The following is a 17,500-nucleotide window of genomic DNA, read 5'->3' as shown; positions in this document are numbered from 1 at the left end:
AATGAATTAGGCATTGGGTCGATGCCCGAGTGGTTAATAGGGACGGACTGTAAATTCGTTGACAATATGTCTACGCTGGTTCAAATCCAGCTCGGCCCAACAATTTGTCAATCTACTATCAGATGGTAGAACCCTCTTGTTCTTAAAAAATACCTGATACGAGAGAATAAAAAAGAATCCAAAATTTCTGCTAGATCTCTTCTTATTTCCCTGGGATTGTAGTTCAATAGGCAAGAGCACCGCCCTATCAAGGCGGAAGCTGCGGGTTCGAGCCCCGTCAGTCCCGACGGATCCAATAAGTACATCAATTCGCCTCTCGATTTTCTGTGAAAGAAGGGACAGAGAGCATAATTGAATTCCAAAGGGGTTTCCCTTCTTTTCAAGATTCTGTCGAAGAAAGAACAAACCCAAAACTAAAAAATAACTAAAATAGTGAAGTTGATAGAATATTCCATCTTTTCTCCCGCGACTCATCTTTCTCATACTTATTTGTCTTCCAAAGAAATTTAGATCATTAAAATTTAGAACCTAATTCCTCTCTTTTTCCACTTCGCTTGTATTGTTTGTTGGGTTTTTGTAGTTGGGGCGGTTCGGAGAGCACTTTTAGTCTGCGCTGGTGAATGGAAGCCCCCCTATCAAGCAAGAAAGAAGCGGCTCTTCCCACGGCGGAGTCCGCATTGACTCTATTTATTATTATGGTAAATTAGTGTATCAAGATGTCAATCTTAGATCTTATTTCGGTTCGATACGTCCACCTACTAGACTCACCTTTGGCTTTCGTCTCGGTAGGTGTATTATCCTACATTTTCCCAAAAGAACATTCATTCATTTCTTTCTTCCCCGTCGACCACGACGACAGAAACGACGCGAAAAAGCCAGACCCGGAAAGGGGAAGGGCTGGTGGTGGGCATTTGGTAAAGTCGGGCCGATCGGGTGTCTTCATTCAAGCGACGGTACAAAAGAAGAACGAAACGAAGTGAGAGGCTGGGGGCAGGCAAAAGAGTCGAGTCGATCAGGCTCGACGACCGGGAGAAGCAAAACGAAATCAGGATTTGGCCGAAAAAGAAGCAACATTATGGATAGGAATCCTGAAGCACCACCACGAACACTACCGCGCGTCCGCCTGCGGTGCGGTAAGGCACCACCCTGTTGTGCCAGCAGCCAACTCTAGCATGTCAGCTTAGTTATCCTCATCAAGCCACTTGCTTGATGTCTAGCTTCCCAACTTGTAGATGGTTCCTTTTTCCCAGATCAAATGACAAGGAGCCAAAAGCGAAGATGGCAGCGGGAATCTGATGGCTAGGCGAAGGGGGGGTTGAATACTCTGGGTTGGTTGGAAAGTCTAAGAGGAGCCGTGATAAAGAATAGCCTCGGAATAAGGAGCCCGAAGGAAAATCAGCAGATTGAATAACTTCTCTAAAAGGAGTATTAAGATCCACATTCTGCACAGAAAAAGCACCAGCACCCCGGTTAGCCATGCTCAAGCTGATGTTACCAGCACCTACCACCCAATGAGAGTTGCCCAGAATGGTACTAACATGAGGGAAAACATTCCTCCAAACATGAGAGCTTAAATCAGAAAGAAATAGGCTTAGACACCACATCCAATGGATGACCCTATTTAGATCTCATAAACTTGCCCGAGATAAACTGACCAACAACATAAGCCCCCGCAAGTTTGGCATGCAAATTTCCTGTCTAATTACCAACCCACCCTCCTTCATGGATTGACAAATGTTGTCCCAAGCAATCCAGTGGTGCCTGTGCTCACCATTGGAATCCCATAATCAATTAGCCATAATCTTAGAAATCCCGGACTTAGGGGGAGACCACACTGCCAAGGTATGTATAGGAATTGAAATCATGATTACGTCGAGTGGAGAGGCGTTAGTGTTCAACGCACCACGTCCATCCTTATGGAATCCATCTGAACAACTTCCCCTTAAACTTTTTCCAACCCCAGAGAAGAGAACTTCGAGGATACGCGGTAGACATGCTTTTCCCAATAATCTTCAAACTTTTTGCTTATGTAATGGGGGAGGTACCGGCTGATGTCTTTGAAGACATTCAGAAGGACGTTCGAGATATGGGGGGGTGCTTTGGGTTTGATCTGAGATGGGTTCATGCCAGGCTGGGTGCAGTGGCCAAGGCAAGATTTGATACCCATCATCTCGAGGAGTACGCCCTGACTTCAGCAGCGCTCGAGAAAGCTACAAGTGCATTGGATCAACTTGAAGGAGAGTTGTCTTGGCGTAGTGAAACTGCTTCTGCCCATTTGGTGAACAACTCTGTTGCTACTAAAATGAAACATTTTCCCCTCGAGGGAGTGGTTATTTTCCCGATGAAATCGAGGGCACAAGTTTGAAATGGGTAGGGAGCTCCACGGCTGGAGCATGTATAAGTTGCCTTGTAGTTGACAAACCTTGCACCTCTTAACAAATGTTGCTGAATCTATCTCCATAGAGTACCCCAGGGTCATCAGGTGATCATATATCTTTGCGCCGCCAATATGTCTGGGGCATGGGCTTCCTCGAGAACCTGCTGCACATCCTCTCGAGGGATGGAGAGGATGGCCATTATAGCCCTTCTTGTAAAGTATGGGAGCCTTTCAGCTCGTACTGCACACACTCCTAGATCTTCACGGCACCTCCTCCACCATAGTGTGAGCTGGGAGCAGCTCCGAAAAGCGAGGCCTACTTAAATAAGTAATGAGCTTTCAACAACGTTAACAACACTACGAAAAAAGTAAACTATGGTTGCCCACTGATCTGCTCATAGGTGAAATCCAACCCCTTCTCTGCTCCTTTCCTGACCCTTTCTAAGCTCTTGGATCCTACCCTGTGCCTCTCTAGGCTTCTCTCTCGCTCATGACTGGTATATGGATCTCTCTATGTAGAGATCGGCCTTCTAGAAGCTTCGCCAGAAGCGACTAGTCGCTTCCCGAATGTCCCTTTCCTTCGCTACTAGGAGAGTCACTAGCTTGCTTGCATTCTATTCTATAAAGGGAGCGGCTTGTCGAGTCTACGAAGCTTCGTAGTTGCTCCCCCCCCCCTTTTTTTCTTTTGCCCCGCCATGCCACTAGATCCATAATGACCGGCGAGTCGGAACATGTATGAATATAACCATGCGGAGCGCCGTACCGGCCTATAGAAGCGAAGAAAGAGATCATTGAGCCTATTATTTAGCCGAGCTAAGGTTTGGAACCTTTATAAATAAGATATCTATCTATATATAAAATAATAAGCTAAGGGGGCTGGAAATCGCAAGAATTGAAAAGTCCTCCTTTGAATGGGATGAGAAAGACAGGTTCGGAAATGGCCGGATTAGCAGGAGGAAGGCGGCCCCACCCTGAAACAAAGGTGTACGTACATAAATAAAGAGACTGGTTATGGCCTTGAAGGGCTCCTTCCCATCTATCTTGACTGGGAAGAGGGGGGAGGCTCTTGCGGAAGCCCTGCCCGCCCTTCTCTATTCTATTTTGAGGATCCGGCTTTTCGGACTCATAAAAGACGGCTAGGAACAAGAATAGGGTCAGTAGTCTCTGCCGTTGCAGGTCCTTCTCCTTCCGCTGAGATGGCCCTCTTTTTTGTTTTGTTTGTTCACCGCACAAAATCATGAAGAAGCTGGAATAACTCAGAAAGAGAGTGGTGCCTAGCCGTTGAGAGCGCCTGTTGTCTTTGTAGAGGAACAGTACGATCTTGGACTGGCCCCCTTCGCATGACCTAGAAAGAAAAAGAAGTCTGTGCTACTATAAGGCCTCTAAACTCCTCCCTCAGGACACTGTTGCGTTGCCATGGGGACGGGCTAGCCCCGACTTCCATAGGTCCTTGGTTCGACCTCCTAATGAGAATTGAGGTCCTTGCGCGGGCGTCTCATCCCTAAGACTTGTTTGCTCTGTATGGAGTGCCCCGTGATTCCTCGAGTGCCAGCCGCATAGAGGAATGCCATCAACTAGGGCGCTATTGGCCACTAACCACTCGCTCGCCGGACGCTCGGGCTCCGCGTTTCAAGTTCGTTATCCTAACCATATCCTCTGCTCCACCGGGAGCCTGACCCCTTCTTCTATCTTATCTACTGCCTTGCTCCTAGCTCCATACTACTCCAGCCGCTCACTGTAATAGCTTGCTTCTCGGGTGGCTCGCACCCTGGGTGGTGCGGCTGAGCCAGAGTGGGCTCAGCAGTCGGCCTATCTTTCCGGGCGCACGTATAAAGGCATGATTAGTTCCACAAATCTCACTGCACTGACCATAGTAAACTCCTTCTCGTTGTACCGAAATAGAGATTTGATTTAAACGACCAGGTACAGCATCACATTTTACACGAGAGGAAGGTACAGCCCAACTATGAAGTACATCAGCAGATGTTACAATAATACGTAGATGACTTTTGGCTGGTACAACCACTCGATTGTCAACTTCTAATAAACGTAATTGACCCAATTCTAGATCATCTTCTGGAATCGTATAACTGTCATAAGTGAGTGACTGTTCATCGGAACTGTTATAGTCCGAATACTCATAAGGTTGGGTCGACGCCCGTCTCCCCCAAACTGTACTTGCAAGTTTCCCCGCAAAAAGCTCTCCACGCCTACTCTTAGAAAGAAGACTCTTTTTCTTTAGTTAGTACCGACCGTAAGACCCTTTATGAGTAAGGGGAATCGAAGGCCGGGGAAGTCTTACTTATTTCGCGGGACCAGGGCGGAAAGACGAGTTCCTATTTTCACGAGCTCATTTGGACTCATAAATCAAACTCCTATTGATTGGGAAATGCTCAAAGGTTCTTGTTCAAATGCCAAATCCCTTAGATGACTCACCATCCCCTGAAATACCCAATTCGGTACATTATGACAAGCTTAGCCCCCATGACTGGAATACTGCCTTTTACCAGTACAAAGCCATAAGCAGTACTCCCCCTTAAAGGCATTCGGTTGGTTTGCTATTGATATAGATTAAAGACCAAACCTTTCTGCGAAAGCGTTACGGAAATGATCCATAATCTCATCATTTTTTTTCAAAATAACTAGGGATTTAATCCCATAGAGATGATAAATATTTCAACTGTCAATTCAATGAATGCATTACCTATCGATGATCTTGAATCGGATCAATATCATGAATAACAATATCTGAGCTATTAAATTAATTCGTCGTCGAGAATTGAATAGTATAACATACGAACATCTTTTATCCATACTGAATCCAAAATGGGATTCCCGGACCAATCAAAAACCCCTTTACTTTATTTATCCTTCTTTTCTTTATTTTTTCTATAACCTACCTTCCTTAGGTCTTCCTTATAGAACCATCAAACGAACTCTAACCACCCGCCCCAACTACAAAAACCCAACAAACAATACAAGCGAAGTGGAAAAAGAGAGGAATTAGGTTCTAAATTTTAATGATCTAAATTTCTTTGGAAGACAAATAAGTATGAGAAAGATGAGTCGCGGGAGAAAAGATGGAATATTCTATCAACTTCACTATTTTAGTTATTTTTTAGTTTAGGGTTTGTTCTTTCTTCGACAGAATCCTGAAAAAAAAGAAGGGAAACCCCTTCGGATGCTGGGGAGATCCATAGATCTGGATAGAGTCCCCAGAATAGCACTACTTAGTGACTAGGAGTGGAGATACCTTTGCGCGTTCTTTTTGTTTGATCGGCCTATCTTCCTTCTTTCTATAAGCAAGCTCTCTCCGGCTGTCCAGGGGCTGGGCGGCTCTCGGTTCTTGAGGGGGATTAGGCGGCAGTTGAAAGAGCTGCTCGAAAGCTTGACGAAGAAGCGAAAAAGGCCTATATATAATATTCTTTTTAGTACAAGGGCTTTTTACTAGTCAAGTGGTAAGGTAGGGCGCTATTCGATGAAGAAAATATCTTTTAGGAAAGTGGTTCAGGTAGCTCAGCTGGTTAGAGCAAAGGACTGAAAATCCTTGTGTCAGTGGTTCGAATCCACTTCTAAGCGGGCCAAGGGTCCAAAGGCCGGATTTTCAAATTCAAGTGCAAGAGTAAGCCAAAAAATGTGAGCGCTCCTGCACTATACGGCTTTTTGCGTCGCCCTATCTTGCTGGAGGCGTTTTCAAAATATTTATATATTTAAAATGAAATTCTAGAAAATATATCAAAAAAGAAAAAGAAAGAAAAAGAAAAAGAAAAGAAAGAAAATAAAAAAGGTTTCTTAGGTTCTCGCGTCCCAGTGCCCAAAAGGAAGGGTGAGTTCGGTTTGAGTGTTCATCGATCGGGTGGATCTATATGCTCCGGGGTGGTGAGACGAGGTGTAGAGCAGTCTGGTCAGCACATCTGTTTTGGGTACAGAGGGCCATAGGTTCGAATCCTGTCACCTTGATGTGAGGCATTCTGTCAGCAAATACTCAAATATGAACATCCATCGACCGTTACCACTTCCTCTTACTCGTGACTCGTATATGTAGCAAGCACACGAGACCTTTACTCAGCAACTTTGCTTAGAAACCTTTTTCCAGTTTCTTTATGACCAGCTCCCTTAGTTTTCTGATCAAATGATCAGTTATCCTTCCTACAATCCGGCGAAATTCGGGTATATAAGTGTATCCTTATGGGTATGCAAGCACTAGAACAGGGAAGGACGACGTACTATGATACTTTCTGTTTTGTCGAGCCTTGCTTTGGTCTCTGGTTTGATGGTTGTACGTGCTAAAAATCCGGTACATTCCGTTTTGTTTCCCATCCCAGTCTTTCGCAACACTTCAGGTTTACTTCTTTTGTTAGGTCTCGACTTTTTCGCTATGATCTTCCCAGTAGTTCATATAGGAGCTATAGCCGTTTCATTCCTATTCGTTGTTATGATGTTCCATATTCAAATAGCGGAGATTCACGAAGAAGTATTGCACTATTTACCAGTGAGTGGTATTATTGGACTGATCTTTTGGTGGGAAATGTTCTTCATTTTAGATAATGAAAGCATTCCTTTACTACCAACCCAAAGAAATACGACCTCTCTGAGATATATGGTTTATGCCGGAAAGGTACGAAGTTGGACTAATTTGGAAACATTGGGCAATTTACTTTATACCTACTATTCCGTCTGGTTTTTGGTTCCTAGTCTGATTTTATTAGTAGCCATGATTGGGGCTATAGTACTGACTATATCGGAGGCCTGTTACAGTAAGGAATCAGCTATGGAATCTCCTCTGTAGGGAATCTTTGACTTGATACCCACCCGAGCTCTCCATACTCAATTTATCAAGGAGAGTTTTTACCATCTTAGAACGTTAGCGTTCTTTATGGGTATTATTCGGTGTCAGTTGCCTCTTAGCTTTGTGGGTGATCGCTGGCCACAAACTTGCAAGAGTCAGCTATTTGTTCACATTCAAGCCTTCGTTCCCCACGTTCGAGCTAGTCGAATCAGTACTTATTGTTATACCGTTCGTGCCCCTCAGAGCCACTTAACTCGCTTTCAAGAATCAAAATCCTGTTTCCAATTAATAGACTGAAAAGAAAACTTTTAAAGATGTTATAGAGGGTTTAAAAGTCATCGGTGCTGGAACTGCTACAATTGCTTTAGCTGGAGCTGCAGTCGGAATTGGAAAGATATTCAGTTCGTTGATCCATTCAGTAGCACGGAGTCCGTAATTGGATACTAAATTGTTTGGTTATGCCATTTTAGGCTTTGCTCTAACCGAAGCTATTGCCTTGTTTGCTCTTATGATGGCCTTTCTGATCTTATTCGTATTCTGAGATTCGCTACCGTCAGTAGCCTTCCTCCCAAGGCGAGCGAAGTGACGTGAGGCGAGCGTCTGAGTGAGTTGAGTGAGGAAGTGAGGGCCCTGAGGAAGCGGAGGGAGCGAAAGCTGGATCGGGTTTCACTGTTGTGTTGGTTAATGCCCAACCACCTTCAAGAAGGCAAAGAAGTCAACTTCATAACCTTTTCCCTTATCAGTAGCAGCAGTGGACGAATCGAGACAATAAAAATACAGGTAGGAATCTGCTTATCTACTTGCCTTTCAACCTCAGAGCATTCAGTTCAGGTACCGCAGCGGTCGACGACTTGGCTGGGGCGGATCTTCACTCATTATCCTTCTTCGAACCTTTTGGTATGTATTGCCCCCTAACTATAGATCAGATCCAGCAGACGAGAAAGAAAATTCCGCACTGCTGCTGAGTCGTCGGACTTATCCACCAAGGGATTCGTGGAATTTCTGTGGATTGCGTTGGGGGAAATCTACCAAAGCTAGGCAGATAGATAGACTCCTTTCCCGCTGCTAAGGGAGAGCAAGAAAGAGAAAAATGATTGTTTTTTAACCATCGCCCCTTTTGGGTATGCAGGTACTGCGCCTAAGTGCGAAAAGACAGCGCAAGCTTTTTTATGCCGAAACCTAAATGTTAAGTCAGCAGCACTTCCAAATGACACTTCTTCCCGTCGCATCCGTCTTCAGGACGATCTAATCACAGGTTTTCACTTCTCAGTGAGTGAAAGATTTGTCCCCGGGTCTCCGTTGAAAGCTTCTATAGTAGAACTCATTCGGGAGGGCTTGGTGGTCTTAAGAAGGGTTCGGGTGGGGGCTGAATAAAGAAGACGAATAGAATAGAATTCATGTTCATGCTAAGAGAAGAGCGGATCCAATACCAAGACGATTTCTTCGTTATTTCGGGCCGTCAGATTTTTTAATGTAAAAAGGCTATTCAATCCAAACTTTCTAAATGAGATTGCAAAGTCTTCTTAAGGTTAAAAGAATACTTCTTTTCATATACGTAAATATGAAATTCATATTAACCAAGGCCCCGAAAGGGTCACTAATGAAATACCGCATTTAGAAGTCCATTTACTCCGAAATTTAGACAAAAATGGAATTGTAATGCTGGGATCTTGGGTCGAAACAGGTGATATTTTAGTAGGTAAATTAACGCCCCAAATGGTGAAAGAATCATCATATGCCCCGGAAGATAGATTGTTACGAACCATACTTGGCATGCGAGTATATACTTCAAAAGAAACTTGTCTAAAACTACCTATAGGCGGCAGGGGTCGGGTTATTGATGTGAGATGGGTCCAGAGCTCTAAGACAGATGAGACAGAGAAAACAGAAAGTATTCGTGTATATATTTTACAGAAACGTGAAATAAAAGTAGGCGATAAAGTATCTGGAAGACATGGAAATAAGGGTATCATTTCAAAAATTTTACCTAGACAAGATATGCCTTATTTGCAAGATGGAAGACCTGTTGATATGGTCTTCAATCCATTAGGAGTATTTTCGCGAATGAATGTAGGACAAATTTTTGAATCTTCACTCGGGTTAGCGGGGGATTTGCTAGACAGACATTATCGAATAGCGCCTTTTGATGAGAGATATGAACAAGAAGCTTCGAGAAAACTAGTGTTTTCTGAATTATATGAAGCCAGTAAGCAAACAGCGAATCCATGGATATTTGAACCCGAGTCTCCAGGAAAAAGCAGAATATTTGATGGAAGAACGGGGGATCCTTTTGAACAACCTGTTGTAATAGGAAAGCCTTATATCTTGAAATTAATTCATCAAGTTGATGATAAAATCCATGGGCGTTCCAGTGGGCGTTATTCACGTCTTACACAACAACCCCTTAAAGGAAGGGCCAAGAAAGGGGAGCAAGGAGTAGATGAAATAGAGGTTTGGGCTTTATAGGGGTTTGGCGTTGCTTATATTTTACAAGAGATGCTTACTTATAAATCTGATCATATCAGAGCTTGCCAAGAAGTACTTGGTACTATAATCTTTGGAGGAAGAATACCGACTCCTAAAGATGCTCCAGAATCTTTTTGGTTGTTCGTTCGAGAACTACGATCTTTAGTTCTGGAACTGAATCATTTTCTTGTATCTGAGAAGACTTTCCGGCTTAATAGGAAGGAAGCTTAATCGAAATGAAGCAGAAGTTTTCTTCTATGATCGATCGATATACACATCAACAACTCCGAATTGGATTAGTTTCTCCTCAACAAATAAGTGGTTGGTCCAAAAAAATCCTGCCTAATGGCGAGATTGTTGGAGAGGTGACAAAACCTTATACCTTTCATTACAAAACCAATAAACCAGAAAAAGATGGATTATTTTGTGAAAGAATTTTTGGGCCTATCAAAAGTGGAATTTGTGCTTGTGGAAATTATCGAGTAATCGGAGATGAAAAGGAAGACCCGCAATTTTGTGAACAATGCGGAGTCGAGTTTGTTGATTCTCGGATACGAAGATATCAAATGGGCTACATCAAACTCGCATACCCGGTAATGCATGTGTGGTATTTGAAACGTCTTCCTAGTTATATTGTGAATCTTTTAGATAAACCTCTTAACGAATTAGAAGACCTAGTATATTGCGGTGTGTGATTTGATCGAAATTCTGATTTTACAGATTCAAAATGAGAAACTGTCATCCCATTTAATCCAATCGGGATGCCCTTACCTGACATGTTTCTTGGTAGGAGTAACATGAAGCTCAGAATTAGGGATGTATTCAAGACACTCCCCAAAAAGGGAATTGATCTATGGTCGATTTCATAAGAATTTATAGTTATACCTCGTAAAAAAACTTTTTCTTTTGTGGAATTAAAAAGTTCCTTTTTTTAGAAAGAAATTCTGTTCAAGTAAGCAAATAGAAAAGGTGTCATGGTTACAAGAGTCTATCTATCGCATATAGACTTTAAGGGCATCGTGGCCTAACCGTCGAGGTGAAGTCGGGACCTAAAAGATCGAATGAAACAGTACATAGACAAGTAAATTCCTTATGAATTTCAAGGTACTCTCTTTAATTAAGAATTACGGGATTCATCATTCGAGAGGAAGTAGACTACTCAAGAATTTCACATTTCATTTATGTCATAATTGAATAAAGAATTCATAAAACCTAAATAAAAATAATAAGGAAGACAGAAACAATAAAGTTTTACTTGATCTTCACTGGAAACTTGAGTAAGGAGTAGATCTTTTTGGAGTTTTCTAGAATCTGAAAGCGAGAACTCCTTTCTTTTTCTTTTTTTCTTTATTTGACCTACTTTAGCCGGATGAAAGGAAACTTTCACGTCCGATTTTGAGGGGGGGATCCTATCCCAATTTTTATTTTGCTAGGCCCATAGATAAAAAACCCACTTTTTTACGATTACGGGGTTTATTGGAATATGAAATTCAACCCTGGAAATACAGGATCCCGATTTTTTTTACTACCCGTAGCTTCGATACATTTCGAAATCGAGAGATGTCTACCGGGGGGGTTCTATCAGACAACAATTAGCAAATCTAGATTTACGAATGATTATAGATTATTCATTGGTAGAATGGAAAGAATTGGAGGAAGAGGAACCCACATGGAATGAATGGGAAGATAGAAAAGTTGGAAGAAGAAAAGATTTTTTGCTTAGACGCATGGAATTGGCTAAGCATTTTATTCGAACAAATATAGAACCAAAATGGATGGTTTTGTGTCTATTACCAGTTCTTCCTCCTGAGTTGAGACCAATCTATCATATAGATGAGGATAAACTAGTGACCTCGGATATTAATGAAATCTATAGAAGAATTATCTATCGGAATAATACTCTTACAGATCTATTAACAACAAGTATAGCTACGCCAGAAGAATTAATAATATCTCAGGAAAAATTGCTACAAGAAGCCGTGGATGCACTTTTTGATAATGGAATCTGCGGACAGCCAATGAGGGATGATCATAATAGAATTTACAAGTCGCTTTCAGATGTAATTGAAGGCAAAGAAGGAAGAGTTCACGAGACTCTGCTTGGTAAACGGGTCGATTATTCATGGCGGTCAGTGATTGTCGTAGGCCCTTCACTTTCATTACATCGATGTGGATTACCTCACGAAATTGCAATAGAACTTTTCCAGGCATTTGTAATTCATGACCTAATTAGAAAACGTCTTGCTTCGAACATAGGAGTTGCTAAGAGTCAAATTCGGAAAAAAAAACCTATTGTACGGAAAATACTTCAGGAAATTCTGGATGACCATCCTGTATTACTGAATAGAGCGCCTACTCTACATAGATTAGGCATACAGGCATTCCTCCCCATTTTAGTGGAAGGGCGTGCTATTTGTTTACATCCATTAGTTTGTAAGGGCTTCAATGCGGACTTTGACGGGGATCAAATGGCTGTTCATGTGCCTTTATCTTTAGAGGCTCAAGCAGAGGCACGTTTACTTATGTTTTCTCATATGAATCTTTTGTCTCCAACTATTGGAGATCCCATTTCTGCACCAACTCAAGATATGCTTAGTGGACTCTATGTCTTAATGAGTGGAAATCGTCGGGGTATTTGTGTAAATAGGTATAATCCATGTATATATTAAGTATCAACTACCTTATAATGTTTTAATAACGGCTCACGGTTTTTTAATGATCTTTTTTATGGTTACGCCGGCGATGATAGGTGGATCTGGTAATTGGTCTGTTCCGATTCTGATAGGTGCGCCTGACATGGCATTTCCATGATTAAATAATATTTCATTCTGGTTGTTTCCACCAAGTCTCTTGCTCCTATTAAGCCCAGCCTTAGTAGAAGTGGGTAGTGGCACTGGGTGGACGGTCTATCCGCCCTTAAGTGGTATTACCAGCCATTCTGGAGGAGCAGTTGATTAAGCAATTTCTAGTCCTCATCTATCTGGTATTTCATCCATTTTAGGTTCTATCAATTTTATAACAACTATCTCCAACATGCGTGGACCTGGAATGACTATGCATAGATCACCCCTATTTGTGTGGTCCGTTCTAGTGACAGCATTCCCACTTTTATTATCACTTCCGGTACTGGCAGGGGCAATTACCATGTTATTAACCGATCGAAACTTTAATACAACCTTTTCTGATCCCGTTGGAGGGGGAGACCCCATATTATACCAGCATCTCTTTCGGTTCTTCGGTCATCCAGAGGTGTATATTCCCATTCTGCCTGGATCCGGTATAGGTGCTGATCTAGCTCAAGCGAGACTCACTATATCCATGAAGACGAAAAAAGATCTCGGCAAGAGACTTGCTCTGACCTTTTCTTTCCTTTTTGATCGCTCGTTCTGGCATCCGCGTTTTGACTACTATTTCCACTTCTCGCAAGCAGCAACCATCTATATAGCGAGAGAGATCCCTTGTCTTTGTCGCCTACCTATGTATAGAATAGCACGATAGAGGCCCTAATCTATAGCAAGAGTCTAACCGCCTGCATTGATGGACTGAAGCAGGAATGAGAATAACCTAGTCTCCTTATGATTATGAAGTAAAGCAATGGAAGAGAGGAAACAGGCATAACCGGGAACCATCTACGGCTTGAACACTCCTTCTTGCCTTTCAATCTCGACCTACGCTTGGAGGGAATAGTGGCTTTCTTGTAGTAAATGAATCAGAACATATAGGTAGCAACTATCTCGAAATGGATAAGTAAGCTCCCCCATTTTTTCATGAGTATGGGTGAAAGGCCCGCTTACACCTACGACTTTCTCTGATGAGAAAGAGGTAGTGATTCTAGGACTAGAGGGAAGTTCAAGTCGACCAATGTGATAGGCGAAGAACTAACTTCTCTGGTGTCCGTCAAAGGATTCGTAGGGGATGACCTGTAATGAATCTGGCTGTTCGGGTTAAAGGGAAGGGCCTCGTCGAAATCATCGGCTTTCTGCCCAATGCCACGGCCGTGGCCCTATTATTTAAGAATATTTACGGATGTATAAGGCCAGCATAGGCTGAGTCTAATTCACCATCCCGGGTAGGGCCATTTTTTATTAACATAATGACACCGAGCCCTTATTGCAGCCCATGCTACTGAATCAGCTTCTTTATTTTTAGTGCCAACAATTAAGAATTGTTTTCCCCTACTTGCTGCATCAAAAACCAAATCACAAGCTTCTGATAAAAAACGAGCAGTTCTAGTAAGATTTGTAATATGAATACCTTTACGTTTTGCAGAGATATAAGGTGCCATTTTAGGATTCCATTTCCTAGTACCATGGCCAAAATGAACGCCTGCTTCCATCATCTCTTCTAAATTGATGTTCCAATATCTTCTTGTCATTTCTCCCCACACGGCCTCTCCCTTTTGAAAAAAAGCGAAGAGGTACACTGAAATAAAAAATTGTTCCGATGGAACCTTTCTTCTACCGCAGATTGGCGTCGATACAAAGCCCAAGCCATTATTCTTTTCTATTTGTTATTTTTTTGATTACTATTACCAAATCAAATGACTGCACCTAAAAACCAACAGATCCTTTTAAAAGATAAAAGAAAGGGGTGAATCTGCTCTTAGGTATCATTAAACCCTAAAAATAATAAAAAAATGATTTTTCTTGTGTATCATGTAAATTCTTTGAAGAAAGGCAAGAATCAAATAATTTTCTATGGTAGAACAAAATATCTTTCATTTCCCCCTCTAGTAGATTCTTTTTTTTGAGTTCAAAAGCAATGTTGTTAGGTTCGCTTGAAGGTGTTTTGAAACAACTATCTCCCCAGTAGAGCTGCTTTTGCTAAAACCCGCGCGGTTTCTTGAAAACTCGCTTCGGATATGAAACTTTGAGTATTCATAGATGCTCTTGTTATTCCCAATAAGACGGCTTGGTAACATATCGCTTCTTCCAAAGCGCGCCCCATTCGTTCCGCTCGCAACAATCCAATTAGTTCTCCAGGCAAAAAAACATTAGACATTTCATCTTCTGAAACCAACACTTTTGATGTTATTTGACGTACAATAATTTCTATATGCCTATTATGTATCTGCACCCCCTGGGATCGATAAACCTTTTGGACCTTATTAACCAAAGAGATACGACTTTGCACTATAGTTAGCTCAGCACCAATAAAGAATGCCCAAGGAATTCCAAGAATTCTTGTTATACATTTATTCCAACCCTCAATCCTCTTTTCGAGATTCATCGATATTGAATCAATCGTACGCACTTCTAAAACTTGTTCCACTTTTGGAAGACCTTGCGTTATATCACCAGATCTTGATTTTTCATATATAAATGTGACTAATGTATCTCCTTCATAAAGGATTTCCCCATAATGTCCATGAACAGTTGCTCCTGGAGTGGCCAAATAAGGCTTAGCTGATCGTATTACCACAGAGTCAACTTGAATAATTAGAACTTGACCTGATTTTAAATGCGGTCCTTTTTTTGCTATACATACATTTTGACAAAGAAACTGCCCAAGATTAACGATTGTATATGTCTCTTCACAATAATTGTAATGGAGAAAATACCAATTCAAATTGAATGGATTTAAAATGATGTTACTACATGAATAGGGATTATAAATTTGACCATTTTCATCCAGTAAATAATATTGAAGTATTTGAAAAATATTTTTTAAATTGTCCAGTTGCAAATAGTTAGTTACCAAGATCTGATTATGGGTTATTAAATAGGAAAATAAATCGAAATGATAAATTGGAAAGCCTGTTCCTAAGGGGCCTAAAGAATTCCTAATTGGAATTAGGGGGTCCTTTTTGATTGATTCTTTTATCACATGGGGAGATTTTACGTCGTTGAATGGGCCTATTCGAGAACAATTGGATGATGACAAAATGATCAAAGATTGAGATTCCTTATTTCGATTCAACAATGTATGAATAGTTCCTTGATTTGGATTAAGGGATTCTTGAATCCTTGCTTTTTTATAGGAATAAATGGAAGAAAACGGATTAACATTAGCGCGATCTGATCCATTCTCAGAAATCAATCCTGAACCCGGCAGATCGTTCCTTTTTCGGGTATATGAAATAGGTGACTTCGCTAAGTCGATTCTTAGAAAATCTCTAATCAAACCATTTGTCCTTATTTCAACAAAAGAAGCACTGGCCTTTTCGATCTTTTTGTCTTGGTCCCAATTCAACATTAAACAAGTCCGAACTAATTGAATACTTTTGTCCCAAATTTCCAGAATTGGGTCGTAATAAAGGATATAATTGGCAACCCGAAGTTGTAGATTATCACTTTCCTGCAAGAGATCCGCCGGGAAAAGTCTTCCTAAATTTATACCATCCGTTTTTTTATATGGGACTACAGGTTGAACCAAAACAAAACACTTTTTTTCTATTTTATAACTTTTTTTCTATTTTATAATAGTTCTTAATTATTCAATTTGAAAAATTCCATTTTCATGGATATGGATTGATGTAGATGTAGTTATTGGCCAAATCTCTCGAAGGAGTAATTTGAATCTATATATTTTCAAATCATCAATTTTCAAATCATCAATATAGACTATAGAAAAGAAATATATTTTTCATATTAATATAAATTACTCGCCGCCTAATCCTAATCAATATAATTATGAATATAAGTGTAGTTATTCACCAAACAAAAACCTTCATTCTTTTAGATCAAAATGAGTTCTTAAGTTTTTATTTCAGGCAAATTTAAAATTGTTCGAATGGTGTAATCGTCAATTATTGACATTGGTAACCGACCCAAAGCAATTTGATTATAATTCAATTCGTGACGATTATAAGTAGAAAGTTCATACTCTTCAGTCATTGATAAACAATTTGTTGGACAATACTCAACGCAATTACCACAAAAAATACATATTCCGAAATCAATACTGTAATTAAGTAATCTTTTCTTTCTAATATCAGTTTCCAATTTCCAATCAACAACGGGCAGATCTATAGGACATACACGAACACATACTTCACAAGCAATGCATTTATCAAATTCAAAGTGGATTCGGCCGCGGAAACGCTCGGATGTGATGTTGTAAATAAAAAGGAAAGACTTGCTCTGACCTATCATGCGATAGGTCAGCGAAGCGTGAGCGTGCGCGGAGAAGGAAAGGCCAAAGACTTCGGCCTAACGGGAATGAGCAAGGACGAAATGAAAAAGATGAGGTGCCCTGGGTACCCCCTTTAGAAAGAAGGGTCGAAGTTTTTGGGCCTGTAGCTTTACCCGTCCCCCCTTCTGAATATGGTAAAGTAGCTCCTGGGTGGGGAACGACACCTTTGATGGGCGTCGCAATGGCTCTATTTGCGGTATTTCTATCTATTATTTTAGAGATTTATAATTCTTCCGTTTTATTGGATGGAATTTCAATGAATTAGATCTATATGAACCCCCAAGTCCTAGCTTTTAAATAAAAAATGAATCCTTTAGAGCTCGGATTTCTAGCTAATTTGATTTTGGTAGTTTGATCATGGAATTTCTTTGTTTCTGTATTTCTGGAATATGAGTGTGTGACTTGTTATAATTGATCCTATTGATAGTACAGAGAATGGGTCTGTCATCTTGATAGAGATGGTTCTCCTTCGTCGGATATTTATTCTAGTATCTGGAACACGGAATATATGAAATAGATTAAGAAATATTTAAACTATGATTCATACTTAATATTCAAACCTCGCGGCCAGACTCCAAAAAATTTCCAAGAATTATAATTTAGAAATATAAATCGAAATTTTTTCTTCTTTCAAATTTCAAAAGCCTTTTTATACTTATTTTGACGCAAAGATAAATCTTTCTTCGGATTTTTGGTTATTATCTATTCGTGGAATAAGAGATGATCCGATGGTT

General features: G+C 40.8%; 1 protein-coding gene, 1 non-coding gene and 1 pseudogene across 2 annotated transcripts; all 3 read left to right on the top strand.

The window, feature by feature from the left end:
- The first annotated feature begins 5,882 nt into the window (after positions 1-5,882).
- On the top strand, positions 5,883-5,956 carry TRNAF-GAA (transfer RNA phenylalanine (anticodon GAA)). Its single transcript has one exon. It is a non-coding gene; the product is annotated as a tRNA-Phe (tRNA).
- A 387-nt stretch (positions 5,957-6,343) lies between these two features.
- Positions 6,344-7,707, top strand: LOC143560831 (NADH-ubiquinone oxidoreductase chain 6-like). Its single transcript, XM_077049044.1, has 4 exons — positions 6,344-7,162; positions 7,275-7,377; positions 7,459-7,567; positions 7,637-7,707. The coding sequence occupies exons 1-4, from the start codon at positions 6,606-6,608 to the stop codon at positions 7,705-7,707; spliced, it is 840 nt and encodes a 279-aa protein (XP_076905159.1). The 5' UTR covers positions 6,344-6,605.
- Positions 7,708-8,882: 1,175 nt separating this feature from the next.
- LOC143560819 (DNA-directed RNA polymerase subunit beta' pseudogene) lies at positions 8,883-12,301 on the top strand (annotated as a pseudogene).
- The last annotated feature ends 5,199 nt before the right edge of the window (positions 12,302-17,500 follow it).

This window comes from Bidens hawaiensis, unplaced genomic scaffold (assembly GCF_021521415.1).
Source record: "Bidens hawaiensis isolate Kalapana, Puna unplaced genomic scaffold, B.hawaiensis_p1.1 tig00001143_1, whole genome shotgun sequence".
Taxonomy (NCBI): Eukaryota; Viridiplantae; Streptophyta; class Magnoliopsida; order Asterales; family Asteraceae; genus Bidens; species Bidens hawaiensis.
The sequence above is the reverse complement of the archived record's forward strand: the minus strand, read 5'-3'. Positions and strand labels throughout refer to the sequence as shown.

Excerpts from the sequence above, each read along its gene's own strand:
- LOC143560831 (XM_077049044.1), top strand. The coding sequence starts at position 6,606 with ATGATACTTTCTGTTTTGTCGAGCCTTGCTTTGGTCTCTGGTTTGATG. Across the intron at positions 7,378-7,458 it reads CGTTCGAGCTAGTCGAATCA|ACTGAAAAGAAAACTTTTAA; the intron begins GTACTTATTGTT and ends TCCAATTAATAG. Across the intron at positions 7,568-7,636 it reads CGGAATTGGAAAGATATTCA|GCTTTGCTCTAACCGAAGCT; the intron begins GTTCGTTGATCC and ends ATGCCATTTTAG.